Below are 20,597 nucleotides of genomic sequence, written 5' to 3' on the forward strand. Positions count from 1 at the left end.
TACATATGACCAAGTTTTTACCCACTAATTTTTATGGTGAGTAGCTATTTATGATTGTCTATATTCCTAAAGCAATTTGAAATCTTGAAATAATTGCAATGTTCTATTAAATATTTTAACTTATAAATTTTAACATATTATATATTAGTCTTAGCCAAGAAATTCTGAATCTTATAATTGGTAGTAAAGAGCATAGTGTGTACTTACAATTACAGGTTCTATTAATAGTTGGAATAGTGTTCCTATTCGTACACTTCGACACTTTATAACTATGGTATCAGAGGAACTTTGGCAGCTTAAAGATACAGGAGCAACTGAAGTTTCTTGAGAAATCACTTTGCGACGTTTTAGAGGTGTGGTGATAATAGAATTACCAAACTGAAAAAGGAAAAAAATTTTCACTTAGTAAGTTACTAAAACAAGACTGTAAACTAAGTAGACATGGCAGAGAAGACCCAACAGAAGAAATGTAATTATCAAAACATAAAATTGATTTTACTTCAACAGTGCTACATGAGTATTTATTGATTTTATAACAGTAACCGTAAACTCTTCCCGTTCCATCTTGCTACTTTACCTAGTTATTATGTGAAACTCCAGGAACAGCCCAGCAGTGAGAAATGGTACTTTAGGAATCAGACAGCTCAAATCAGACAGTTCAAATCAGTTTGAACTGGGTTCAAAACACAGTTTTACTACCTTTCAATGATTTGATCTTGTAAAACTTACTGATAATTTAGGAAAATGGCTATTTACATTATAAAATGATGGTTCTTTATATATTAAAAACTATTAAATGACTTGATCTGTTAAATTAAGATTTCACAGTCATTCCCAAATGCAAATTAATCATAATATAAACGTGTCTTTGCAAGTATATATTTACTACTGCTACTGCTAAGTCACTTCAGTCGTGTCCGACTCTGTGTGACCCCATAGACGGCAGCCCACCAGGCTCCCCCGTCCCTGGGATTCTCCAGGCAAGAACACTGGAGTGGGTTGCCATTTCCTTCTCCAATGCACGGAAAGTGAAAAGTGAAAGTGAAGTCGCTCAGTCGTGTCCGAGTCTTCGCGACCCCATGGACTGCAGCCCACCAGGCTCCTGCGTCCATGGGGTTTTCCAGGCAAGAGTACTGGAGTGGGGTGCCATCGCCTTCTCCAAATATTTTTAGCGGTGAAACCCAAAGTACTGTACTTTAAGTATATTTTATTTATCATTGCAGCATAAATAATTTCTTTGTAAGTCTTAGGGTAGAAAGTTTTGCTGTTAATTTAAAATAATGAAATAATTAAAAGTAAGTATTTGAGCATCAGGCCCGAGTTAATCAAAACTGTGGGGCCTTATAACCTTAAAAGGATGACGTCAACGGTCTGATGTCTTGGATTCTTACGGGCAGACGTGAAACAGTCCATGATCTATGCCAGAATGACCTCTATGAAGCATAATATTTCCTTTTAAATATTTAGACCTCAAGATAGTTTTCTGTAGCTTTAGTTGATAAAACGTGGATTAAAAAAAAAAAAAAAAAAAAAGCCACAGAAGCACAGCAGTTGCTATATTAATTTTGAACAAACTACGATTAAAAACAAGGAGATTATCAAGAATAAAAAGGAATATTATGTAATGATAAGGGGCTTGATTCTCCAAGAAGACATTAACATGCATGTACCTAACAAAAGAGCTTCACAATACATTAAGGAGAAAGAGACAAGTCAGTAATTATGGTTGGAGATCAATGACTTTCTCAGGAGCTGAGAGAACAAGCAGGTATAAAATCACTAAGGACAAAGATGACATGAACAGTGCTGTCAAACTTGACCTAGCTGACATTCATACAACACTTTATCCAGCACTGTCCTACACAATTGCTTAAGATTTTGCAGCTGCTTGGTTTCTTACGGTAGTATACACAAAGACATAACGTCTCTTGAAAAATTATGGAAAAAATGCACGACAGTTTACAATCTTAACCATTTTTAAGTGTACAATCCAATAATGTTAAGTATATTCATACTGTGTGAAACAGATCTCCAAAACTTTATTTTGCAAAACCAAAACTCTATATCCATTAAACAGTAACTCCCTTTTCCCTTGCTCTGCAGCCCTGGGTCATCAGTGCTTTGCTGTTCTATGAATTTGACTACTTCAGTTCCTCATGTAAGTGAATTCATACAGTGTTTGTCTTTTTGTGACGGTCTCATTTCACACTGTATAATGCGTTCAGGTTCGTCCGTGTTGCAGCATGCGAAGGGTTTCCTTCCTTTTAAGGGTGAATAGTACTCCATTATATATATATCACATTTTGTTTATAACCTCATCCATCAATGAACATACGTGTTGCTTCCACATTTTGGCTATTATGAATAGTGCTACTATGAACATGGGTATGCAAACATCTCTCAAATAGCTCTACCTTCAATTCTTTTGTACATCCAGAAGTAGGGCTGCTGGGTCAAATGGCAGTTCTATTTTTTAATTTCTTGAGGAACCACAACACGGTCTTCTGCAGAGGCTGTTCCCGTCTTATACTCCAGCCAGCTGTGTACCAGGGCTGGAACTTGTTCACATTCTCTTGTATACTGGTTGTTTTGGGGGATTTTTTTTTTTTTTTTTTTTAATAAAGCAGGCATCCTACTTAATGGGTGTGAGGTGAGATCTCACTGTGGTTTTGACGTTCATTTCTCTGACGATTAATAACACTGAAGATCTTTCCGTATGATTTGTTGGGTATTTTTATGAAATAATATCCTTTAACTTAAGTTATCAAGAACTTTGAACTTGTCCTTGAATATGTGTGAGGTTTCAAAAGAATCTACATATGCAAAGTTAGGCCTTTAAAATCTAGGACAGTTTCTCTTGCCAGCAAATCTTTATTTTAAAATTCTTACCTCTCAAATACCTTCAGAATCTACGGTCTCCTTACTCGCTCTCTCTTAAAATCTCCTCTGCAGGGTTTGTCCTTATGGCCCTTTTTCTCATTCTGTATCCCTCACTGGGCAATTTCATCCATTCTCCCAATTAAACTACTATCTGTAAAGCCTTCTATCTCTATGTGTCTCTAGGTCAGAACTCAACTGACCTCTATAATCATATATACAATTGTTTACTGACACGGTCCCTTTTGTCATATCACAGTTCGGTGAGTGGCAACATCATTTGGACATCTCACTAGTAAGAAAACTAGGAGTTATTTGACACCTATTTATTTATCTTAATATGCAGTTGATCAGTCCAGGACTTCTGCTAAACAACTCTACCTCTTAAAACATTTCATTATTTCTTCTTCACTGCAACTGAAATGCCTTAACTAGGCTTCTTATATCACCTTAATTGAATTTGCTTAAATCATCTCTCATCTAGACATTCACAATAAACCTGCTTGTCAAAATGACCTTAAGGAAACAATTACATGTCACTTTTCTGATCAAAATCTTTCATTGTGAATAATAATGCTGTCTTTTCCCCAAGTGTGGGCTGCAATCATAGGCTATAAAAATCAATCCAGTGGCTTTTAACAACCAGTTTAAAAAATATATATATATATATTATACATTTGAGTAAACAAAATATATTGGAGAGCACTAGACACACCGATGGTTTTGTTTCATACCCACATTCATCTTACACCACAAAGCAGTAAACACATACAGTTTATACATACATAAACACACTACACATACATGTTATGTATGTGTATTCCAGATCATGATGTAGGCCCTTCAAGGAAAGCTTCTTGATTCTTCATTTCTCAACCCCCAAAGAGAGTGATGCTTTCTTTTTCTGCTATATTTGTACCACGTTAATGCTTCTGTCAATGCTTTAATCCCATATTGTATTCCCTATAAAATCATAAACTTCTAACACAGTGTGTATGTGTGCTCAGCCATTCAGTCATCTCTGACTCTTTGAGACTACAGCCCACCGGGCTCCTTGGTCCGTGGACTCTTCCAGGCAAGAATACTGGAGTGGGTTGCCACTTCCTTCTTCAGGGGATCTTGCTGACTCAGGGATCGTACCCGGGTCTCCCGCACTCAGGCAGATTCTTTACCATCTGAGCCATCAGGGAAGCCCCAAACACTCTAACAGTAACAATGTAATAAGCTACTATCTATGATCACTTTGCACGTGCTATTTTGTCTAGCACCTGAAATGTGCATCTCAAGTACATTCTCATGATTCTTTTAGATATTATTCCCATTTAAAAAATTCATTAATTTTGAGGATAATTACAATATTGTGATGGTTCCTGCCACACATCAACATGAATTCGCCAGAGGTATACATGTTTCCCCCGCATCCTGAACCTCCCTCGCACAGTCCTCCCCACCCTATCCCTCTAGGTTGTCACAGAGCACCAGCTTTGGGTGCCCTGCTTCACGCATGGACATCAAACATGCTGGACGTTTTTACACAGGGTAACGTATATATTTTAATGCCATTCTCTCAAATCATCCCACCCTCTCCTTTTTCCACTGAGTCCAAGCGTCTGTTCTTTACGTCTGTGTCTCCGTTGCCGCCCTGCATGTAGAACCATCCACTGGTACCATCTTTCTAAGTTCCATATATATGCATTAATATATTCATCTCTTTCTGCCCTGCAGATAGACTCATCAGACTCCATATATATGCATTAGATATACAGTATTTGTTTTCCTCCTTCTGACTTACTTCACTCTGTATAATAGGCTCTAGGTTCATCCACTTCATTAGCACTGACTCAAATGCATTCCTTCTTAAAGCTGAGTAATATTCCATGGTGTGTATGTACCACAACTTCTTTATCCATTCATCTGCTGATGGACATCTAGGTTGCTTCTGTGTTCTAGCTAATGTAAATAGTGCTGCAATGAACACTGGGTCTGACAACGAAAGCACAGCCTCTCTTTCAATTCTGGTTTCTTCAGGGTATATGCCCAGCACTGGGACCACTGGGCGATGTGGCGGTTCTATACCCAGTTTTTTAAGGAATCTCCACCTTCTTCTCTATAAGTGGCTGTTCCAGTTTGCAATCCCACAAACAGTGTAAGAGGGTTCCCTTTTCTCCATACCATCTCCAGCACTACCATTCAACATAGTTTGGGAAGTCCTAGCCACAGCAATTAGGTAAGAAATAGAAATACAAGGAATCCAGATTGGAAAAGGAGAAGTAAAACCCTCACTGCAGATGACATGATCCTTTACATGGAAAAGCCTAAAGATGCCATCAGAAATTACTAACGCTAATCAATGAATACAGTAAAGTCAAGTCACGGGATATAAAATTAATACACAGAAATCCCTTGCATTCCCATTATTCTCATTTTTAAAATGAAGAAATACATACAGAGACATTACTTTCCAAATGTCACACAGTAAGTGGCATTGATGGAATTCAAAATACAACTCTGACTCTAGGAAACAAACATATACATTATGATGTGTGAAAAATTTGCTGAAAGGCTAGGAGAAAATTATCTTACTTCAAATAAAAGTCTATAATAACATCACTTAAAAATTCTCCTTTCACCTAGACAACGCAGGCCCTCATTAGTAACGGAGATGCCTCCCTTAGCTGGAGGTGGGGGATGTACTATCAATCTGTAACAAAATTTTAAAAAATAAGCAGACAAAACAAAAACAGGTCTGTATAACACTGAAAGGTAATAAAACAGAAGAAATTTAAGTGTTGCAAATGTAAAGGAATCCTCTCACTTTTCTACAGGACCCATGAACATGGTATGGCTCTCTCCAGTTTCTTCCTCATCATCAAAAAACTGGAATTCTTGTTTGTTTTTAAGTTGTATTTTAGACTCAAGGGCCACCTGGTACGGAAAATTAAATTACCAGTTCACAAAATCAGTTTGAAAAAATTTCAACAGAAAGATAAAGGCAAGAATGCTTTTCAATTAAAAAGGATTAAAAATAAGAAACAGGCAAAACTAGAGTCCACTTTCTTTCTATCTGTAGCTTTCTAATAGAACAATGATACTTCCAATTTTTGTTAACTGGTTTTCTGGTATCTTGTCTAAGATCTCTACCATCCATATTAAATTAGATTATGTTAGTAAAATCCAAAGGACAGATAGTGGTTTTTTTCTTCTCCAAGTGGAGGCCTACCTAAGTTCAGTGCCTAGGAAATCCATGGAATATGGGAGCAGAGGCTCAGGGAACGCAGTCCATTGAGCTTCAGTTCTCCAGAATCGAGGAGTCCTTGAAGAAAAGAGCCTTCCACTGAAAATCTGAGTCCATCACAGCTGCCTTATGGCTCCAACTGCTCTTTTCTTCCTCTGGAATTATTTCCTGTAGCCAATTCTGCAAAAGAAGGGGAACGGTTCCCCTTCCTCCTCCTGTTCTTTTCTTCAACCCACTAACTGTGTGGATAGTTCTTTTCTGGTGAAGTCTTGCTCAACTTCACCGATATTATGCCTTGGATAGCCCTACTTCCAAATTTGTAGGCAGGCTGCAACATTTAAGTATTTCTAATAAATTGTCAGCAAACTCCAGTTGCTGTGGTAGGAGACAAATTTCGAGTATTTAAGTTATATTTCTATTGATTAACTTATATTGTATGTTATAGTAGTATTGTGGCCTTTGATTCAGGTGGCTTCAGAATTACCTACTACATGATCAATTATTCTAGAATCAGTTATTCTAGAACTGGTGAGAGTCAGAATCAAAAGGATTATGTGCTTCCTTTCCAAGTTTTCAACCATGTATGCACATGTTACACATAAAAATACAATACCTCAGGGACCAAAATGCCTTTATTTGTATTGAAGCCAATGTCACCAATAGGAATCACTAGCAAATGTAAGAACTAGAATACCAGTCACTTTGAATGTAGCACTGCATGTATATGTATGCTGAGGGCGGGGAGCGGGCGGGGCGGTGAGGGGAAGAAAAAGGGACAAGAGAGGAAAAAAAAGGAGACAGAAAGTAAAGGCAAGAACAGAATGTGGAAAGAAACTAAAATACTTCCGAGACTTGTACCCAATACTATTTGTGTCACAAATCACCCACCACCGTTAATGTTTTGACACCATGTAGTTTACAAATTACACATAAAAGCAAATAATTCTGAAATGGAAATAAAAAGAGCTAACTCCAAATAAGCAATATGATAATGAAACACATTTCCCTTTAAAGTTACCATTTAAAAAATAATTACATTTTGAATTTTGTTTTCTTTTTGCACACAACTTCCTTTGATGCTTTCTTCATAGGTTCCTGTATAGGCAGTAAGTCTGCTATTGGCTGCATCAAAGGGAATCTTCACAAACAAATCTGACACATTATTCTTTATACCAATGTCAGTAATAAGATTTTCAAATAGCATAGTTGCCTGAGGATCAAGGCCATTCTGGAAAATTAGAATTATGTATTGTTCTTCCAAATCTGAAAAGAAACCAATATAATTATAAGTCTAAAAGAAAAAAATAAGTAAATAGATACTAAAATAAAAAGTAACTAGCTATTTCCAAGAATATCACCAGAAATCCTGGTGTAAATGTTCAAAACAGTGTTTGGCATACAGTGGCTATATAATAAATACTAAAATAAGGACCAATAATACTGTCACCTAACAATGTCACTTCAGTCAATTAGGAGAAAGGAACCAGAACACATTACCCTAGCAGCAGCTCTAGAATGAATCTATTCATAGATGTAACTAATTTATTTCGCCTAATAGGATCCAAGTATATTGAGTTTTAAACATATAATCCATCAATACTGCTGTCAGTTGGCAGTAACTCCAGATTTAACTGTAAAAACCGATATTCACTAATGTGCCAACTCTTGCAGCTTTCATAGTTATCTATCACTTACTTATCATTAAGCTGAAGGAGCAAATTAGTGAGGAGAAACATTTTACAACTAGTCACACTGTGCCACAAATGTTAGGGGGAAGGGAAACAAACTAACTGGAGAACCACACTGATTTATTGTAGAAGATGAAGGCCTGTTACTGAACTTTCAAACTTTCTACTCAGGCTAAGTTTTAAAGATTCCAACTTGATGGCTGATTTACAGTTACAACGTCTATCAGTACATTAAAACAAGACAAAACACCTCATCTTACTCAGATTATACAGTGTTAAATAAAGACTATGTGTATTTTGGGGTTTCAACCCATTTTGAAAACTTTCCAAACGGCTAAACCTGGGCTTTATCTTCAGAACTTCCATTTTCTATGGACTTTTCCTCTTCTATAAAATGAGGGAAGTAATATCTTATAATGTCATTACCAAGATTGTAGGTAAGACGAATACATCTAAGGTATCTATCGATATCAGCTCACAGTCTGCTAACCAGTGTATTGTACCTTTGCTCTACATAACTTACTTGTTAACTTATTTGCTCCTTTACAGTCATTCCAAACTTTATCCTCCGTGTTCATCTGCAGTTGCATGCTCAGCTTCTGATAAACTGCCGGTTTAGTCTGAAGAAACACTACTGGTAATTTTCGGACACTACACCATTCACATTTTGTTAGATCAGAGGTATTTAAAGTAATCCCTACAGGATCATTTTCTGGTTCTGGAGAAAAAGGAATCAATTCTTAAGAGGGCAAAATCATGAACGGAGGAAACTGTAGGGAATTACAGTGTTAAAGTACATATTTATTACGAAAAACTGAAAGTGAGAGTGTTAGTTGCTCAGTTGTGTCCGACTCCAAAACGCCATGGACTGTAGCCTGCCACACTAACCTGTCCAAGGATTTTCCAGGCAAGAATAGCGGAGTGGGTAGCCATTCCCTTCTCCAAGGGATCTTCTTGACTCAGGGATAGAACCTGGGTCTCCTGCACCGCAGGCAGATTCTTTACTATCTGAGCCATCAGGGAAGCCCCCAAATATTTATTATATTTTGCACATGGTAACTTTAGTGGGAAAATGAAGAAAAATCTTTGATCTTAAAGAAGTATCTAAATACATTTTTTTTCCCCAGATGCCAAGAGAATTCTTAGGAAGAATACTTAAAAACTTAAACATAGCTTCTGTGATGTTATAGTATGAAATTTCCACTCTTAAGGCATAAGGCCCTTTGTTATGATGCATGTAATAACTAATTATCTTAGTGAATTCTAAAAACAACATTTTTTTATTCCAGTTAAGTGTTTTAGTGTAAACAAAGCTTTAGTGAGCAGTAGGACATACAACAGCTTACCTTCTAGCTGTATCTTGATAAAATCTAAACAAAACTAAAAAATAAGATAAATTAGTAACAATCATAGATTTTGGGGGAAGATTTTGCTACGGAGACCCTAAATGACATGCTTTTGGGACTTAGCCTATAGAAGGCAGAAAAAAGTGATCCATGTACTGCATTTGTCCATCTGACCTCTACAATACCGAGAATGATTCCAGCCTCTATTCATTAAAAAAAATAGTTGGAAACAAAGAATTAAGGACACCCGAGTTAAGAAGCCTTATAAAATAAGTACAGTGGTATTGGAAGATAACAATGCACAGGATTCATCAAAAAGAAAAAAAAATATGACTTAGAAGGCAGATTAAGGAGATTATGTTACAATCTTAAATAGAAAATATACATTTGAATTGGACTGGTGGTAGCAGAATAAGAATGAGACAGGTATGACAGGTAAGATAAAGGGACTAAAGAAAGTTCTTTGGCTTCTCTGGACACTGAACTAGTTCAAACGCACAATGCCTCTCGGGCGGCCACCGAAGTCCAATAATCTATTTCTAGGAGTCACTATGTCATAAGACATTTTTCTGCAGACCCCAAAGCTTTTCAATTCTTCTTTCTCTCATAAAGTTCCTCAAAATACTGTTTTCATGCATTGGGCTGGCGTGAGAATAAAACGGTAACACACTGGAGTGATTTCCGACTCAGTGAGAATAAACATTTTCCTATAATGATTATGCACTACTTTGAATATTATGTTATCATTAAAAAATTTTTTTTATCGGAATACATATGACCAAGTTTTTACCCACTAATTTTTATGGTGAGTAGCTATTTATGATTGTCTATATTCCTAAAGCAATTTGAAATCTTGAAATAATTGCAATGTTCTATTAAATATTTTAACTTATAAATTTTAACATATTATATATTAGTCTTAGCCAAGAAATTCTGAATCTTATAATTGGTAGTAAAGAGCATAGTGTGTACTTACAATTACAGGTTCTATTAATAGTTGGAATAGTGTTCCTATTCGTACACTTCGACACTTTATAACTATGGTATCAGAGGAACTTTGGCAGCTTAAAGATACAGGAGCAACTGAAGTTTCTTGAGAAATCACTTTGCGACGTTTTAGAGGTGTGGTGATAATAGAATTACCAAACTGAAAAAGGAAAAAAATTTTCACTTAGTAAGTTACTAAAACAAGACTGTAAACTAAGTAGACATGGCAGAGAAGACCCAACAGAAGAAATGTAATTATCAAAACATAAAATTGATTTTACTTCAACAGTGCTACATGAGTATTTATTGATTTTATAACAGTAACCGTAAACTCTTCCCGTTCCATCTTGCTACTTTACCTAGTTATTATGTGAAACTCCAGGAACAGCCCAGCAGTGAGAAATGGTACTTTAGGAATCAGACAGCTCAAATCAGACAGTTCAAATCAGTTTGAACTGGGTTCAAAACACAGTTTTACTACCTTTCAATGATTTGATCTTGTAAAACTTACTGATAATTTAGGAAAATGGCTATTTACATTATAAAATGATGGTTCTTTATATATTAAAAACTATTAAATGACTTGATCTGTTAAATTAAGATTTCACAGTCATTCCCAAATGCAAATTAATCATAATATAAACGTGTCTTTGCAAGTATATATTTACTACTGCTACTGCTAAGTCACTTCAGTCGTGTCCGACTCTGTGTGACCCCATAGACGGCAGCCCACCAGGCTCCCCCGTCCCTGGGATTCTCCAGGCAAGAACACTGGAGTGGGTTGCCATTTCCTTCTCCAATGCACGGAAAGTGAAAAGTGAAAGTGAAGTCGCTCAGTCGTGTCCGAGTCTTCGCGACCCCATGGACTGCAGCCCACCAGGCTCCTGCGTCCATGGGGTTTTCCAGGCAAGAGTACTGGAGTGGGGTGCCATCGCCTTCTCCAAATATTTTTAGCGGTGAAACCCAAAGTACTGTACTTTAAGTATATTTTATTTATCATTGCAGCATAAATAATTTCTTTGTAAGTCTTAGGGTAGAAAGTTTTGCTGTTAATTTAAAATAATGAAATAATTAAAAGTAAGTATTTGAGCATCAGGCCCGAGTTAATCAAAACTGTGGGGCCTTATAACCTTAAAAGGATGACGTCAACGGTCTGATGTCTTGGATTCTTACGGGCAGACGTGAAACAGTCCATGATCTATGCCAGAATGACCTCTATGAAGCATAATATTTCCTTTTAAATATTTAGACCTCAAGATAGTTTTCTGTAGCTTTAGTTGATAAAACGTGGATTAAAAAAAAAAAAAAAAAAAAGCCACAGAAGCACAGCAGTTGCTATATTAATTTTGAACAAACTACGATTAAAAACAAGGAGATTATCAAGAATAAAAAGGAATATTATGTAATGATAAGGGGCTTGATTCTCCAAGAAGACATTAACATGCATGTACCTAACAAAAGAGCTTCACAATACATTAAGGAGAAAGAGACAAGTCAGTAATTATGGTTGGAGATCAATGACTTTCTCAGGAGCTGAGAGAACAAGCAGGTATAAAATCACTAAGGACAAAGATGACATGAACAGTGCTGTCAAACTTGACCTAGCTGACATTCATACAACACTTTATCCAGCACTGTCCTACACAATTGCTTAAGATTTTGCAGCTGCTTGGTTTCTTACGGTAGTATACACAAAGACATAACGTCTCTTGAAAAATTATGGAAAAAATGCACGACAGTTTACAATCTTAACCATTTTTAAGTGTACAATCCAATAATGTTAAGTATATTCATACTGTGTGAAACAGATCTCCAAAACTTTATTTTGCAAAACCAAAACTCTATATCCATTAAACAGTAACTCCCTTTTCCCTTGCTCTGCAGCCCTGGGTCATCAGTGCTTTGCTGTTCTATGAATTTGACTACTTCAGTTCCTCATGTAAGTGAATTCATACAGTGTTTGTCTTTTTGTGACGGTCTCATTTCACACTGTATAATGCGTTCAGGTTCGTCCGTGTTGCAGCATGCGAAGGGTTTCCTTCCTTTTAAGGGTGAATAGTACTCCATTATATATATATCACATTTTGTTTATAACCTCATCCATCAATGAACATACGTGTTGCTTCCACATTTTGGCTATTATGAATAGTGCTACTATGAACATGGGTATGCAAACATCTCTCAAATAGCTCTACCTTCAATTCTTTTGTACATCCAGAAGTAGGGCTGCTGGGTCAAATGGCAGTTCTATTTTTTAATTTCTTGAGGAACCACAACACGGTCTTCTGCAGAGGCTGTTCCCGTCTTATACTCCAGCCAGCTGTGTACCAGGGCTGGAACTTGTTCACATTCTCTTGTATACTGGTTGTTTTGGGGGATTTTTTTTTTTTTTTTTTTTAATAAAGCAGGCATCCTACTTAATGGGTGTGAGGTGAGATCTCACTGTGGTTTTGACGTTCATTTCTCTGACGATTAATAACACTGAAGATCTTTCCGTATGATTTGTTGGGTATTTTTATGAAATAATATCCTTTAACTTAAGTTATCAAGAACTTTGAACTTGTCCTTGAATATGTGTGAGGTTTCAAAAGAATCTACATATGCAAAGTTAGGCCTTTAAAATCTAGGACAGTTTCTCTTGCCAGCAAATCTTTATTTTAAAATTCTTACCTCTCAAATACCTTCAGAATCTACGGTCTCCTTACTCGCTCTCTCTTAAAATCTCCTCTGCAGGGTTTGTCCTTATGGCCCTTTTTCTCATTCTGTATCCCTCACTGGGCAATTTCATCCATTCTCCCAATTAAACTACTATCTGTAAAGCCTTCTATCTCTATGTGTCTCTAGGTCAGAACTCAACTGACCTCTATAATCATATATACAATTGTTTACTGACACGGTCCCTTTTGTCATATCACAGTTCGGTGAGTGGCAACATCATTTGGACATCTCACTAGTAAGAAAACTAGGAGTTATTTGACACCTATTTATTTATCTTAATATGCAGTTGATCAGTCCAGGACTTCTGCTAAACAACTCTACCTCTTAAAACATTTCATTATTTCTTCTTCACTGCAACTGAAATGCCTTAACTAGGCTTCTTATATCACCTTAATTGAATTTGCTTAAATCATCTCTCATCTAGACATTCACAATAAACCTGCTTGTCAAAATGACCTTAAGGAAACAATTACATGTCACTTTTCTGATCAAAATCTTTCATTGTGAATAATAATGCTGTCTTTTCCCCAAGTGTGGGCTGCAATCATAGGCTATAAAAATCAATCCAGTGGCTTTTAACAACCAGTTTAAAAAATATATATATATATATTATACATTTGAGTAAACAAAATATATTGGAGAGCACTAGACACACCGATGGTTTTGTTTCATACCCACATTCATCTTACACCACAAAGCAGTAAACACATACAGTTTATACATACATAAACACACTACACATACATGTTATGTATGTGTATTCCAGATCATGATGTAGGCCCTTCAAGGAAAGCTTCTTGATTCTTCATTTCTCAACCCCCAAAGAGAGTGATGCTTTCTTTTTCTGCTATATTTGTACCACGTTAATGCTTCTGTCAATGCTTTAATCCCATATTGTATTCCCTATAAAATCATAAACTTCTAACACAGTGTGTATGTGTGCTCAGCCATTCAGTCATCTCTGACTCTTTGAGACTACAGCCCACCGGGCTCCTTGGTCCGTGGACTCTTCCAGGCAAGAATACTGGAGTGGGTTGCCACTTCCTTCTTCAGGGGATCTTGCTGACTCAGGGATCGTACCCGGGTCTCCCGCACTCAGGCAGATTCTTTACCATCTGAGCCATCAGGGAAGCCCCAAACACTCTAACAGTAACAATGTAATAAGCTACTATCTATGATCACTTTGCACGTGCTATTTTGTCTAGCACCTGAAATGTGCATCTCAAGTACATTCTCATGATTCTTTTAGATATTATTCCCATTTAAAAAATTCATTAATTTTGAGGATAATTACAATATTGTGATGGTTCCTGCCACACATCAACATGAATTCGCCAGAGGTATACATGTTTCCCCCGCATCCTGAACCTCCCTCGCACAGTCCTCCCCACCCTATCCCTCTAGGTTGTCACAGAGCACCAGCTTTGGGTGCCCTGCTTCACGCATGGACATCAAACATGCTGGACGTTTTTACACAGGGTAACGTATATATTTTAATGCCATTCTCTCAAATCATCCCACCCTCTCCTTTTTCCACTGAGTCCAAGCGTCTGTTCTTTACGTCTGTGTCTCCGTTGCCGCCCTGCATGTAGAACCATCCACTGGTACCATCTTTCTAAGTTCCATATATATGCATTAATATATTCATCTCTTTCTGCCCTGCAGATAGACTCATCAGACTCCATATATATGCATTAGATATACAGTATTTGTTTTCCTCCTTCTGACTTACTTCACTCTGTATAATAGGCTCTAGGTTCATCCACTTCATTAGCACTGACTCAAATGCATTCCTTCTTAAAGCTGAGTAATATTCCATGGTGTGTATGTACCACAACTTCTTTATCCATTCATCTGCTGATGGACATCTAGGTTGCTTCTGTGTTCTAGCTAATGTAAATAGTGCTGCAATGAACACTGGGTCTGACAACGAAAGCACAGCCTCTCTTTCAATTCTGGTTTCTTCAGGGTATATGCCCAGCACTGGGACCACTGGGCGATGTGGCGGTTCTATACCCAGTTTTTTAAGGAATCTCCACCTTCTTCTCTATAAGTGGCTGTTCCAGTTTGCAATCCCACAAACAGTGTAAGAGGGTTCCCTTTTCTCCATACCATCTCCAGCACTACCATTCAACATAGTTTGGGAAGTCCTAGCCACAGCAATTAGGTAAGAAATAGAAATACAAGGAATCCAGATTGGAAAAGGAGAAGTAAAACCCTCACTGCAGATGACATGATCCTTTACATGGAAAAGCCTAAAGATGCCATCAGAAATTACTAACGCTAATCAATGAATACAGTAAAGTCAAGTCACGGGATATAAAATTAATACACAGAAATCCCTTGCATTCCCATTATTCTCATTTTTAAAATGAAGAAATACATACAGAGACATTACTTTCCAAATGTCACACAGTAAGTGGCATTGATGGAATTCAAAATACAACTCTGACTCTAGGAAACAAACATATACATTATGATGTGTGAAAAATTTGCTGAAAGGCTAGGAGAAAATTATCTTACTTCAAATAAAAGTCTATAATAACATCACTTAAAAATTCTCCTTTCACCTAGACAACGCAGGCCCTCATTAGTAACGGAGATGCCTCCCTTAGCTGGAGGTGGGGGATGTACTATCAATCTGTAACAAAATTTTAAAAAATAAGCAGACAAAACAAAAACAGGTCTGTATAACACTGAAAGGTAATAAAACAGAAGAAATTTAAGTGTTGCAAATGTAAAGGAATCCTCTCACTTTTCTACAGGACCCATGAACATGGTATGGCTCTCTCCAGTTTCTTCCTCATCATCAAAAAACTGGAATTCTTGTTTGTTTTTAAGTTGTATTTTAGACTCAAGGGCCACCTGGTACGGAAAATTAAATTACCAGTTCACAAAATCAGTTTGAAAAAATTTCAACAGAAAGATAAAGGCAAGAATGCTTTTCAATTAAAAAGGATTAAAAATAAGAAACAGGCAAAACTAGAGTCCACTTTCTTTCTATCTGTAGCTTTCTAATAGAACAATGATACTTCCAATTTTTGTTAACTGGTTTTCTGGTATCTTGTCTAAGATCTCTACCATCCATATTAAATTAGATTATGTTAGTAAAATCCAAAGGACAGATAGTGGTTTTTTTCTTCTCCAAGTGGAGGCCTACCTAAGTTCAGTGCCTAGGAAATCCATGGAATATGGGAGCAGAGGCTCAGGGAACGCAGTCCATTGAGCTTCAGTTCTCCAGAATCGAGGAGTCCTTGAAGAAAAGAGCCTTCCACTGAAAATCTGAGTCCATCACAGCTGCCTTATGGCTCCAACTGCTCTTTTCTTCCTCTGGAATTATTTCCTGTAGCCAATTCTGCAAAAGAAGGGGAACGGTTCCCCTTCCTCCTCCTGTTCTTTTCTTCAACCCACTAACTGTGTGGATAGTTCTTTTCTGGTGAAGTCTTGCTCAACTTCACCGATATTATGCCTTGGATAGCCCTACTTCCAAATTTGTAGGCAGGCTGCAACATTTAAGTATTTCTAATAAATTGTCAGCAAACTCCAGTTGCTGTGGTAGGAGACAAATTTCGAGTATTTAAGTTATATTTCTATTGATTAACTTATATTGTATGTTATAGTAGTATTGTGGCCTTTGATTCAGGTGGCTTCAGAATTACCTACTACATGATCAATTATTCTAGAATCAGTTATTCTAGAACTGGTGAGAGTCAGAATCAAAAGGATTATGTGCTTCCTTTCCAAGTTTTCAACCATGTATGCACATGTTACACATAAAAATACAATACCTCAGGGACCAAAATGCCTTTATTTGTATTGAAGCCAATGTCACCAATAGGAATCACTAGCAAATGTAAGAACTAGAATACCAGTCACTTTGAATGTAGCACTGCATGTATATGTATGCTGAGGGCGGGGAGCGGGCGGGGCGGTGAGGGGAAGAAAAAGGGACAAGAGAGGAAAAAAAAGGAGACAGAAAGTAAAGGCAAGAACAGAATGTGGAAAGAAACTAAAATACTTCCGAGACTTGTACCCAATACTATTTGTGTCACAAATCACCCACCACCGTTAATGTTTTGACACCATGTAGTTTACAAATTACACATAAAAGCAAATAATTCTGAAATGGAAATAAAAAGAGCTAACTCCAAATAAGCAATATGATAATGAAACACATTTCCCTTTAAAGTTACCATTTAAAAAATAATTACATTTTGAATTTTGTTTTCTTTTTGCACACAACTTCCTTTGATGCTTTCTTCATAGGTTCCTGTATAGGCAGTAAGTCTGCTATTGGCTGCATCAAAGGAATCTTCACAAACAAATCTGACACATTATTCTTTATACCAATGTCAGTAATAAGATTTTCAAATAGCATAGTTGCCTGAGGATCAAGGCCATTCTGGAAAATTAGAATTATGTATTGTTCTTCCAAATCTGAAAAGAAACCAATATAATTATAAGTCTAAAAGAAAAAAATAAGTAAATAGATACTAAATAAAAAGTAACTAGCTATTTCCAAGAATATCACCAGAAATCCTGGTGTAAATGTTCAAAACAGTGTTTGGCATACAGTGGCTATATAATAAATACTAAAATAAGGACCAATAATACTGTCACCTAACAATGTCACTTCAGTCAATTAGGAGAAAGGAACCAGAACACATTACCCTAGCAGCAGCTCTAGAATGAATCTATTCATAGATGTAACTAATTTATTTCGCCTAATAGGATCCAAGTATATTGAGTTTTTAAACATATAATCCATCAATACTGCTGTCAGTTGGCAGTAACTCCAGATTTAACTGTAAAAACCGATATTCACTAATGTGCCAACTCTTGCAGCTTTCATAGTTATCTATCACTTACTTATCATTAAGCTGAAGGAGCAAATTAGTGAGGAGAAACATTTTACAACTAGTCACACTGTGCCACAAATGTTAGGGGGAAGGGAAACAAACTAACTGGAGAACCACACTGATTTATTGTAGAAGATGAAGGCCTGTTACTGAACTTTCAAACTTTCTACTCAGGCTAAGTTTTAAAGATTCCAACTTGATGGCTGATTTACAGTTACAACGTCTATCAGTACATTAAAACAAGACAAAACACCTCATCTTACTCAGATTATACAGTGTTAAATAAAGACTATGTGTATTTTGGGGTTTCAACCCATTTTGAAAACTTTCCAAACGGCTAAACCTGGGCTTTATCTTCAGAACTTCCATTTTCTATGGACTTTTCCTCTTCTATAAAATGAGGGAAGTAATATCTTATAATGTCATTACCAAGATTGTAGGTAAGACGAATACATCTAAGGTATCTATCGATATCAGCTCACAGTCTGCTAACCAGTGTATTGTACCTTTGCTCTACATAACTTACTTGTTAACTTATTTGCTCCTTTACAGTCATTCCAAACTTTATCCTCCGTGTTCATCTGCAGTTGCATGCTCAGCTTCTGATAAACTGCCGGTTTAGTCTGAAGAAACACTACTGGTAATTTTCGGACACTACACCATTCACATTTTGTTAGATCAGAGGTATTTAAAGTAATCCCTACAGGATCATTTTCTGGTTCTGGAGAAAAAGGAATCAATTCTTAAGAGGGCAAAATCATGAACGGAGGAAACTGTAGGGAATTACAGTGTTAAAGTACATATTTATTACGAAAAACTGAAAGTGAGAGTGTTAGTTGCTCAGTTGTGTCCGACTCCAAAACGCCATGGACTGTAGCCTGCCACACTAACCTGTCCAAGGATTTTCCAGGCAAGAATAGCGGAGTGGGTAGCCATTCCCTTCTCCAAGGGATCTTCTTGACTCAGGGATAGAACCTGGGTCTCCTGCACCGCAGGCAGATTCTTTACTATCTGAGCCATCAGGGAAGCCCCCAATATTTATTATATTTGCACATGGTAACTTTAGTGGGAAAATGAAGAAAAATCTTTGATCTTAAAGAAGTATCTAAATACATTTTTTTTCCCCAGATGCCAAGAGAATTCTTAGGAAGAATACTTAAAAACTTAAACATAGCTTCTGTGATGTTATAGTATGAAATTTCCACTCTTAAGGCATAAGGCCCTTTGTTATGATGCATGTAATAACTAATTATCTTAGTGAATTCTAAAAACAACATTTTTTTATTCCAGTTAAGTGTTTTAGTGTAAACAAAGCTTTAGTGAGCAGTAGGACATACAACAGCTTACCTTCTAGCTGTATCTTGATAAAATCTAAACAAAACTAAAAAATAAGATAAATTAGTACAATCATAGATTTTGGGGGAAGATTTTGCTACGGAGACCCTAAATGACATGCTTTTGGGACTTAGCCTATAGAAGGCAGAAAAAAGTGATCCATGTACTTGCATTTGTCCATCTGACCTCTACAATACCGAGAATGATTCCAGCCTCTATTCATTAAAAAAATAGTTGGAAACAAAGAATTAAGGACACCCGAGTTAAGAAGCCTTATAAAATAAGTACAGTGGTATTGGAAGATAACAATGCACAGGATTCATCAAAAAGAAAAAAAAAATATGACTTAGAAGGCAGATTAAGGAGATTATGTTACAATCTTAAATAGAAAATATACATTTGAATTGGACTGGTGGTAGCAGAATAAGAATGAGACAGGTATGACAGGTAAGATAAAGGGACTAAGAAGTTCTTTGGCTTCTCTGGACACTGAACTAGTTCAAACGCACAATGCCTCTCGGGCGGCCACCGAAGTCCAATAATCTATTCTAGGAGTCACTATGTCATAAGACATTTTTCTGCAGACCCCAAGCTTTTCAATTCTTCTTTCTCTCATAAAGTTCCTCAAAATACTGTTTTCATGCATTGGGCTGGCGTGAGAATAAAACGGTAACACACTGGAGTGATTTCCGACTCAGTGAGAATAAACATTTCCTATAATGATTATGCACTACGTTGATATTATGTATCATTAAAAAATTTTTTTTATCGGAATACATATGACCAAGTTTTAACCCATCCCTAATTTTTTATGGTGAGTAGCTATTTATGTTGTCTATTAATTCCTAAAGCAATTTGAAATCTTGAAATAATTGCAATGTTCTATTAAATATTTTAACTTATAAATTTTAACATATTATATATTAGTCTTAGCCAAGAAATTCTGAATCTTATAATTGGTAGTAAAGAGCATAGTGTGTACTTACAATTACAGGTTCTATTAATAGTTGGAATAGTGTTCCTATTCGTACACTTCGACACTTTATAACTATGGTATCAGAGGAACTTTGGCAGCTTAAAGATACAGGAGCAACTGAAGTTTCTTGAGAAATCACTTTGCGACGTTTTAGAGGTGTGGTGATAATAGATTACCAAACTGAAAAGGAAAAAAATTTTCACTTAGTAAGTTACTAAAACAAGACTGTAAACTAAGTAGACATGGCAGAGAAGACCCAACAGAAGAAATGCATAATTATCAAAACATAAAATTGATTCTTACTTCAACCATGTGCTACAGTGAGTATTTATTGCAGTTTTTTATTTTAACAGTAAAACCTGTATTAACATCATTACCCGTTCACAGTCTTGCAATACTTTACCTGCAAGTTATACTTACTGCTGAAACTCCAGGCAGCCACAGCCCAGCAGTGAGAAATGGTACTTTAGGAATCAGACAGCTCAAATCAGACAGTTCAAATCAGTTTGAACTGGTTCAAAACACAGTTTTACTACCTTTCAATGATTTGATCTTGTAAAACTTACTGATAATTTA

General features: G+C 36.5%; 1 protein-coding gene across 1 annotated transcript in view; it reads right to left on the reverse strand.

Moving 5' to 3' along the window:
* The window catches only part of LOC113888718 (sentrin-specific protease 6-like), a 32,919-nt gene extending 12,729 nt beyond the window's left edge, over positions 1-20,190 (reverse strand). The window contains exons 1-9 of the mRNA XM_027535748.1: positions 20,032-20,190; positions 19,058-19,091; positions 18,237-18,431; positions 17,063-17,288; positions 10,123-10,293; positions 9,147-9,180; positions 8,324-8,518; positions 7,149-7,375; positions 208-378 (exon numbers count right to left, since the gene is read on the reverse strand). Of these exons, the coding sequence (XP_027391549.1) occupies positions 208-378; positions 7,149-7,375; positions 8,324-8,390 (465 nt within the window). The 5' untranslated portion in view covers positions 8,391-8,518; positions 9,147-9,180; positions 10,123-10,293; ... (2 more) ...; positions 19,058-19,091; positions 20,032-20,190. The remainder of the gene's footprint in view (positions 1-207; positions 379-7,148; positions 7,376-8,323; positions 8,519-9,146; positions 9,181-10,122; positions 10,294-17,062; positions 17,289-18,236; positions 18,432-19,057; positions 19,092-20,031) is intronic.
* Positions 20,191-20,597: the final 407 nt, after the last annotated feature.

This window comes from Bos indicus x Bos taurus, unplaced genomic scaffold (genome assembly GCF_003369695.1).
Source record: "Bos indicus x Bos taurus breed Angus x Brahman F1 hybrid unplaced genomic scaffold, Bos_hybrid_MaternalHap_v2.0 tig00001244_arrow_arrow_obj, whole genome shotgun sequence".
NCBI lineage: Eukaryota > Metazoa > Chordata > Mammalia > Artiodactyla > Bovidae > Bos > Bos indicus x Bos taurus.